Genomic DNA, 10,271 nt, shown 5'->3' on the forward strand with positions numbered 1-10,271 from the left:
ATACAAAGTAACCGATTAAAGCAATAGAGAGAGAGAGAAAAAAAAATCCTGCAACACGATTTTTATCCTGGTTCGTTTGTGTGTCCACTTGCAAACTACATCCAGGCCTCCCGGCTGATCTAGGAGATTTTTCTTCATTATAATTGAAATAATTTTTTACAAGCAATTCTTCTAATTACAACACTTAGACATTCACTTGACTCCCTTCCTACCGCCCAAGAAAACCTTTCTTGCGGTGTAGCCTTGCGGTGTAGCCCCAGCCAAGAACCTATTCTTTCTATCAAGAGGTTGGAGAATATTTCTAGAGAGAGCTTGAAGTTTTAGGTTTTGAAATGCGTATATAACACTAACACTGGTACTCTATTTAAACGATTAAGTGCGGTGGTAATCGATTAACAAAATTGAAAATTTTGCCTATATAATCGATTAAAGGTATGTTAATCGATTAAAATTATTTAAAAATGTTCTAGGGTAATCGATTAAGGGTTGTGTAATTGATTAAGATGCTTAAAAATATGTTCATATAATCTATTAACAAGGTCAATAATCAATTAAATATAGAACTTTCACAACTTTTAATACATTTCAAATATTGCTTAGGGAATGCTAAGATCTAACTAGACATAATATATTCTATACACTAATCAATCACTAATGAGGATACCTAATTATATAAGAACATACATAAGAAAGTATGGCATGCATTCAAGCAAAACAATATAGGCAATGAATAAAGATTAAAAAAAAGAATTTATTGAATTTTAAAACAAACTTAGAAGTAACTAACCAAGACATGATTCATCAAGAATTCCTAGTTCTCTTCTGAATATGAAGATAGTATCTCTAGGAAGTGGTTTAGTGAAGATATTGGCTAGTTATTTTGAAATTTCTACAAATTCAATTGCACAATCACCTTTCTGAACATGGTCTCTTAAGAAATGATGTCTAATTTCTATATGTTTGGTGTCTGAATGTATAATGGAATTCTTAGACAGGTTAATGGCACTAGTATTATCATATTTAATAGGCATTGATTCAAGCTTTAGACCAAAATCTAATAATTGTTGTTTCATCCTAAAATTTGAGCACAACACACACCAGCTGCAATGTATTCTGCTTTGGCAGTTGAAAGAGGAATACAAGCTTGCTTCATAATATACCATGATACAAGTGATCTATCTAATAGGTGACATGTACCACTAGTACTCTTCCTATGCATTTAACATCTATAAAAGTCACATTAACCTATTAAGCTCAATGATGCATCCCTAGGATACCATAATCCCATGCTTAGAGTTTATTTTAGATATTTCATGATTCTTTTGGTAATCATGAGATGTGATTATGTATCATTAGCTTGTATCTAGAACACGTGCAAATACTAAACATAATATCAGACCTAGTTGAAGTTAAGTAAAGTAAAGAATCAATCATACCACGATATTTTGTTACCTCAATAGATTTACCTTTCTCGTCTTTGTCAAGATAGCATGAGACCACCATTGGAGTTGAAGCTTCTTTTGCCTTTTCCACATCAAATCTTTTTAGAAGCTCTTTGCAATAATTTGTTTGATGAACAAAAATCTCATTTTCCATTTGCTTGATTTGTAGCCCAATAAAGAATGTAAGCTCTCCCATCATAGACATTTCAAATTCACATTTCATCAACTTAGAAAAATTCTTACATAAAACATCATTAGTAGCACCAAATATGATATCACCAACATATATTTGCAGTAATAGAATATATATCTCTGTTTCTAGAATAAAAAGTGTGGTATCAACCTTTTCTCTAGTAAAGTCATTTTCCAAAAGGAAGGAACTTAGCCTATTATAACAAGCTCTAGGATCTTCCTTTTATCCATATAAAGTCTTTTTCAATTTGAAAACATGATTTGGAAATTGATATTTTTTAAAATCGGGAGGTTGATCAACATATACTTCTTCTTGAATAAAACCATTCAATAATTCACTTTTTACATCCATTTGAAATGGTTTGAATATGCATGATTGATGCAAAGGCTAAAAGAACTCTAATAGCCTCTAACCTTGCTATGGGGGCATATGTTTCATCATAGTTAATACCTTCTTCTTGATTGTATCCTTTAGCTCTAATCTAGCTTTGTTTCTTATAATCAAGTCAGACTCATCAACTTTATTTCTAAACACTCATTTAGTGCCTATTATAGTATGATCATTTGGTCTAGGGACTAAATCCTAAATTTTGTTTATTCCAAATTGGTTTATCTCTTCTTGTGTAGCTAAAGACCAATGCTCATTCTCAATATTCAATAGTTTTAGAATCATTTGATAAACAAATGCAAAGAAATAAAAAATATTGTGCAAGGAATTTTATGTTACCACTCCTTTAGAAATAACACCTATCACATTGTTGATCGGGTGGTCCTTCTTGGTTTTCCATGCTTGTGGCATTCTTTCAAGTTCTTGATTTGTAATTTGCTCTTCTTGCATACCTTTTTCAGATTCTTGACCCTTCAAGTATGAATCCTCAAGTGTACCTACAAGATCATCACACATACCTTTCCTCTCATCTTTTGGAGAAGACTCATCATATACAACATGTATAGACTCTTCTACAATCATTGTTCTTTTATTAAAGACTCTATAAGCTTTTCTATGATTAGAATAAATAAGAAATATTCCTATATCCACTTCTGAATTAAATTTACTTAATAATTCCATTCCATTGTTCAAAATAAAGCATTTGCATCCAAAAGTATGAAAATAAGAAATATTTGATTTTCGGCCCTTATAAAGTTCATAGGGGGTTTTCTTAAGAATGGGCCTTAAAAGTATTCTATTCATAACATAGCAAGCGGTATGAACTGCATCGGTCCAAAAGTACTTGCGCACTTTGCTCGCATTCAACATGGTTCTTGCCAACTCCTCTAGAACTTCATTCATTCTTTCACCAAATCTATTTTGTTCTGAAGTTCTAGGAGTGGAGTATTCATGTTCAATGCACTGTCTTTCACAAAATTTATCAAACTTGTGGTTTTTAAATTCACCACCATGGTCACTTCTTAAAGTCACAATCTTATGGTTCATTTGGTTTTGGACTAATTTGGCAAGTCTGTTGAAAGATTTAAGAGTATCACTTTTGAGTGCAAGAAATATAGTCCATGTGAATCTTGAATAATCATCTATAATAACAAGTTCATAATAACTTCCACCAAAACTCATTATTTGAGATGGTTCAAACAAGTTCATGTGAAGTAACTCTAATGGCATTGTTGTGGATACCATGTTTTTAGAAGAGAAGGAATATTTGATTTGTTTGCACTTTCGGCAAGAATCACAAATTTCTTATGTTTTAAATTTGAGTTTAGGTAGGCCAATTACTAAGTCCTTTGTAGCTAATTTTTTCAAATGATTCAAATGGATATGAGAAGCCCGCCTACGCCGAACCCAAATATCATCCTCTTTTGAAATTAAACATTTAAAAAAAAAGGTGATATCATCCAAATCAACCATATAGATGTTATTTTTTCTAAGACCAGTAAATTTAACAGTATCATCTATGTCACTTTTTATTATGAAATAGTTAGAGTCAAAGATTACCTTATTACCATTGTCGCTTAATTGGCTAATACTTAAAAGATTATGCTCCAAGCCTTCAACATAGAGCACATTTTTATTGATTGTTTGAGAAGCATTTCCAATCTTTCCAACTCCAAGTATCTTGCCTTGGTTATTATCTCCATAAGTGACATGACCTTTTTCTTTAGGCGATAACTCAATAAATTTGGTCTTATCACCCGTCATGTGTCTAGAACACTAGTTGTCCAAGTATCAATGATGTCCATATGTCCTTAGGCACACCTACAAAATAACATTCACTTGCTTGTTTTAGGTACACAAACAGTCTTAGCTCCCTTAGAGTTAGTAATCTTGGGATCATGTCCCTTTTCAATCCAAATATAGTGTCTATTGGGCACACCATACAATCTAATATGACAAGTATTTGTAGTATGGCTATAAAACCACAATATAAACAAGTATGATATTTTTATATGATTTTTTTGAAAGATCAACATACTTCTTGTATGACCTCTTTTAAGCATCCATGTAACTCAACCTGGATCTATTACCAATATTCATTTGTTATGCAAGTAAGTTTTCTAGTTTATGACTACCCTTAGAGAAATTAGCAATTGTTTCCTTTCAACATGTATTTTCTTTTTCCAAAGAAGTCCAATTTTCACAAGAGGGTGATATAGTCATTTTTGAAGCATAATCACAAGTAAAATTAGCATATAGAAGATCTAAGGTTTCATTTTGGAGCTTGAGTTCATCAATAAACTTATGCATTTCAAGAATCTTCTTTTGATGCACCAAAACTAACCTTTTCCTGCACATTTATTTTTTCTAATTTTTTTAGTTTTTCATGCAATTCTACATAAGCACCATATAATATGTCATATGTGGGGGAATCATCGGAATCACAATTAAAAGAGGAGTTACTTACCTCACTTGAGTTGCCTTGCTCACTATTTTCGCAAGAATCATGATTTTGCGTCATTAGGCAAAGTTTGGTCGATTCTTCATATATTAGGTGCTTGAAGTTGCTTCTTCTTCGGGGTACATCTCATAATGTAGGATTTCTTAGTCTTGATGTCCCTTGAATCTTTATTTTCTAACTCAATCCTTTTAAGATAGGTAGGATATATTAACTTCATGTGTCCTACCTTCCCACATTCATGGTAAATGATCTTGTCCTTTGAGTTCTTGCCCCTCTTGGTTGAGTCTTTTGTATCTTTTCTTTGAAACATTCTGATCACTCATTTCCTCTTTAAGAAATTGCTAAATTTATTTACTAGGAGTGCCATAGTTTCATCATCAATATCGAAAGAATCAGATTCTTCATCATATGATTTCTCCTCTTGAACTTTTCTATTTGAGGTTGTAGCCCTATGGGAAATTCCTTTCTTTTTCTTGTCTGATTCTTCGTGTAGTGTTAAGCGTCCAATTTCCATCTCATGTTCTTGTAGCTTTCCAAAAAGAGTTGCAAGTGAAATTTGATCTAATTCCTTGGATTCCATAATTGTCGTCACTTTTGGCTTCCAAGTCCTATCAAGACATATTAAAACCTTGTTAGTAAGCTCACTATTTGCAAAAATTTTATCTAAAACAACAAGAAGATTAATAATATGAGTAAATAGTTTATGCATGTCATTTATAGATTCATTAGGAAATATACGAAATAATTCATATTATTGAGTCAACGCATTCAACCTAACACACTTAACCTCGCCTATGCCTTCATGGGTTACAGTGTTGAAGTGAGGATGTTTTTAGCTTTCAAATTTTATTGCACTTTTCTCTTTTCATCATCCGTCTACAAACTCTTAGGCTTTTCTTTAGTTTCATACTCCACTATCTGTGGCCTCTACGAATATCCTCATTTTTAATTTCCAGTAAGCATAGCCCTCTCCACTAAACGCATGATGATGATTGATAGAGGATCCTTCACCACCGACTGGATTCTTATAGCCCATTTTATATATCCCAAGGACCACAAGAATTTAGCGATTAAGCTAGCACTTATTCGAACTAGCTCAGATGCCACTTGTTGGTTAACAAAGGCTCTTACTCCACCTAAAGGGGGTGGATAGGTGGTTCGGTTAACAATTACAACAATTCAATTACAAAAGATAATCAGAGTTTTTACTCGTTTTAATCGATTAAATGACTACTTAATCAATTAACAAAAAACTCTAGTTAATCGATTAATAGATGGCTTAATCGACTAACCTTACTGATTTTCTAGAAAATCATTCAATATATTAGAAAATGATAATTGCGCAAAAGTAAAAGTGTAGGGAAAAGAGAGAAATTGAAACGATCAATTTATCCTGGTTCAGTTTTCATCCATTACAATCTATATCCAGTCTTCCCCTTCTGATCTGGGAGATTTTCTTTTACTAAGAAGAAATCGAATGTCTTTAAAAACACTTGTTCCACCAAGAACCTCTTGGACCTAGCTTCTAATGTATACCACACCGTTATTAACTAAGGACTACCAAAGAGACTTCTTCTTGGATCTAGCCTATAGCCTAAGATTTCTTTGTGTACAAAATTCTTTGCACATTTGATGTGCTAACTATACAATAAATTCAGAGCCAAAAAACCCTTTGATGAATCTCATAATCTCAGAGTATGAAGATGAATTATTATGAGATGCAAAGGCTTAGAAAATATTTGAAATGATTAATACTTGAAAAATTCTTCAAATATTCACAAACTCTCTTGTATCAAGTATCAAATTTTTCTAGCTCACTTTTCAGAAAAACTCTCTTGAAAATTATTTGGATATGCTTGTGTGTTAATATTGTTTCAAGTGTTGATTAAATGACTACTTAATCAAGATGCAAAGGCTTAAACAACGGCTCTAACTTCACCTAGAGGGAGTGACTATGTTGTTTGATTAACAATTAAAACAATTCGATTACAAAAGATAATCGCATAATATACTGGTTTTAATTGATTAAATGACTACTTATTCAATTAACATAAGCGAATAAAGTATCTCCTGGTATAAGAAGATAAGTTATCTCCTTGTGCCAGTGAAATCATGACATGGGACCTATTTCATCATTTTCTATAAAAAAAACTAAAACTAAACAAAATAGTACACATGTCATACTTTTACTAGCTGGAGGAAATAAATTATCTCCTGGTATGAGGAGGTACATTATTCTCTTAACATAAAGCTCCAGTTAATCAAATAATATAAGGTTTAATTGATTAACCTTGATGATTTTCTTGAAAATATTTTGTTCTTGATACAAAAGAAAGTAGTGATTAATCTAATCTAATATGCACTTAACTAGTTCAATTAAAGTGATTAATCATATAAATACGCTTATGCAATAATCTTGATATAAATGTAATCAATGATAATGAAAAACGATAATTACACAATAGTAAAAGTGTAGGATAAAGAGAGAATGTGATACAGTCGATATATCCTGGTTCCATTGCCAACCACTACAATCTACACCTAATCATCCCCTTCTGATCTGTGAGATTTGCTTTTACTAAGAACATGTCAAATGTCTTCACAAACACTTCTTCCACCAAGAAACTCTTGAACCTAGCTTCCAATGGGTACCACACCACTTCTAACTAAGGACTCCCAAAGAGACTTCTTCTTGGACCTGGCCTCTAGCCTAAGATTTCTTCCTGAATTCATCTCTTCTTCTAAGGTGATGCCTCACACCCCAAGAGACAAATTTATAACTCGATCAGTTTATGAGTACATAATTCTTTGCACATTTGATGTGCTAATCATACACTAAATTCAGAACCAAGAAACCCTTTGATGGATCTCACCATCTCAGAGTATGAAGATGAACGATTATGAGAAACATAGGTTTAAAAAATCTTTGAAATGATGAATACTTAAAAAAAACTCTTCAAAGATTCATAAACTCTATCTTATCTTGTATCAAACATGATTAACTAATGTGTGATGCATGATTAACTAATATTTCATGAACCTCTAACATGATTAACTAATGCATGATTTTGAAATGATATAAGTTCAACTTAGTTTAATGGATCAAAATCATGTATGAATGCTAATGCACCTAAATCTTGTATGAATGGAAATCTCATATGCATCATGTTCATAATTCTAATATGTGAGATTTATCATTAGGTTCACCAACTTAGACTCTACCCTTTCAAAACATCTTAAGACCTAAAGAAATGAAAATTTATTCTTTAATGTTTATTGATCCTCTTGTCTTTATCAATCTTTAAGATTTGTCTTCATAAAATTCATGTCATGCATACTTGCATTCAGATATCTATCAAATTCGTTAAAATAGATTCATGGATGAAGTGGATGGATTGGATTCCGTACATTAAGTTCGGATATGGATGAATTGGATAATTTAGAACATGATTTAAATGGATTTCTATGGATTGGTAGACGAATTTCCATCAATCCATTAGGATTCAAATCCAGATAAATCTAAATCCATCCATTTGCCACCCATATGTGAATCCCTTGGGCATTAACGTGGTACTAATGGATTCACTAAATTGTTGATATGAGACTTGGTCCCCTAATCATAGCCCATTTGAATTTTCAAACGGTTCTCCTCCGCTTGAGATTTTTCTACAACGCCTAAGACTTGTTTTCAGCCACGACAAGTTTAAGAGTTGACATCTGGGAAGCACAGTTGCAAGTGCAAAGCCCATAACAACCACAAGTGCTACAAATAGCATCAAGACCCTCATATTCAACTTTATGCCATTGCTACTACATACAAACCTTCCCAATTACCGATTGGCTCAAATCGATCTCCACACAAGTGCGTGCGATCTTCTCTTGTAAACTTCAGCGTGTTAGTATCTATTTTGACTTTACGTCCAATCGCACAGAAAATAGGTAGAAGGAAAAATTTGTCATAGAACATGTTTAAACTTGCACTCCTTATCCAGACCTGAGTTTTAATCATAGTAGTTGTTTGTCGAATCAAGCTCTGATGTCCAATTACTGATTTTGCATTAAATGTTTTATTTAATTGAATAAGTTAAAAATAAATGACTTGTTAACAAATATTTTAATATATATAAGTCATTTAGCAAGTATAGTTATAAATATAAGAAAATATATATAAATTATAAAAAATGGATGAAGTATTTTTAATCTATCTTATATACTTATTATTAATATCATATATTTATACTATATTTGTACCAAAAATATATACTTATTTATACTATATATCTATAACAATATATAAAGGCAAAACAATTGTTAATCGCCATGGATGGAGTAATTTTGATATTCCAATTTTAGCCTTTGCTCTATTATTAAAGTAATTTCCATATTCTACCCCAATTTTAAACTGCAAAACAAAACTGATACATGTAAATTATCTAATAACATAAAATTATTTATATATATATATACCATTATATAAAGTCAATATTCATTTCAACTACCATGACATAGTATAATTTTTTAATTCCAATTTAGCTCTCACTCTATGTTGTAACCTCCTCTATCCAAAACTCTTAAACTTCTCATTCTCTCACGTTTTCTCATTCCCATCCCTTTTTCTTCTTCTATTCTCCACAATCTACTCTCTCTTCTCTCAGGTTGTGATAAAAAAATAAAACTTTATAAAAAAGAAGGAGACCCGATAACCTAATAATGCAAATGGGTTCTCTCTTTGAATCCATGAGGGCTGGAAAAGTACTTCTCCATCATGTTAATGAAGTGATTGTTGTCTTCAATGGAGCATGGTCGATCCTTCACCAAAAGTGCTATGCTGTCTTTGATGCAGCGTTGTGATCGGCGTAGAGGGCGGTGAGTTGGGAAGTGAGTTTTTGATCGCACTCAACGCTGGAAATGGTGAGATAATTATTTACAGTTTAAACTCTGGTTAATTTTGAGAAACATTTGTTATAATTATACGTGAACATGTTAAGAGAAGTAATCTATTATTCTTTGATATTATACATCCTTCTTCTCTTAGTTTCCTCTTTCTTATCTTTAATTTCTATTTTATTTTGATGTAGTTTATAAAACATTATGCACAAAAGATGTTCGACGAAATACTTCACCCATTGCATGTAGAAACAACAATCATACATATGTAGAGGTATGCATATTTTCTTTTCACATTTTGGTGTGGTTATCAGTTGTACTTTGGCCAGTGGTTGTTCCACACTTTTTCCGATTGATTGCTGACATAGTGATTATATAACCAATTGTTTGTGAAAAGTTCCAATAGAATGCAGTACTTCCATGTTCTTTTACTTTTTTTATTTTCTTCACCAAACTGTTTCATATTCATCTTATATTATATGAGTTACTTCATTTTATATCCTTGCTCAACATGTCGTTATGTAGGATAAATTGTTGCTTTACAAAAGATGTTGTAACACTTTTTTCCAATGATTATTATCTCATGACAAAGAAGTAAAAGTATATTAATTAGATGTAGATAATTTATGCAAAATTAGTGGGTGACAAAATCAAGGGATGTCAATAGAATGGTAGAAAATTTTGAGTTAGTAGAAAATGTTTTATAATAAATCTTATTGCTTTTTCCTTTGTATATATTTGTTTTGCCACTTATTTTTTATTCTGAATTTTGTAGCTTTTCTAAATCTTATTACAAGTGCATGCCTCATATTTACTTTAAATTTACATGGATTGTTAATGTACATTCCTCCCAATTTCATTTTGCAGAGAATGTGGGTGACATTAACAGAATGGGGCATGG

At 31.8% G+C, this 10,271-nt stretch overlaps 1 protein-coding gene across 1 annotated transcript; it reads right to left on the minus strand.

Annotated features, from left to right (window-relative positions):
- LOC109359709 lies at window positions 2,353-3,786 on the minus strand. The gene is made up of 3 exons (XM_019604405.1): window positions 3,583-3,786; window positions 2,867-2,985; window positions 2,353-2,635 (listed from the first exon to the last, which is right to left on the minus strand). Exons 1-3 carry the CDS (start codon window positions 3,784-3,786, stop codon window positions 2,353-2,355), a joined length of 606 nt encoding a protein of 201 aa, XP_019459950.1.

This window comes from Lupinus angustifolius, chromosome LG11 (genome assembly GCF_001865875.1).
Source record: "Lupinus angustifolius cultivar Tanjil chromosome LG11, LupAngTanjil_v1.0, whole genome shotgun sequence".
Taxonomy (NCBI): domain Eukaryota; kingdom Viridiplantae; phylum Streptophyta; class Magnoliopsida; order Fabales; family Fabaceae; genus Lupinus; species Lupinus angustifolius.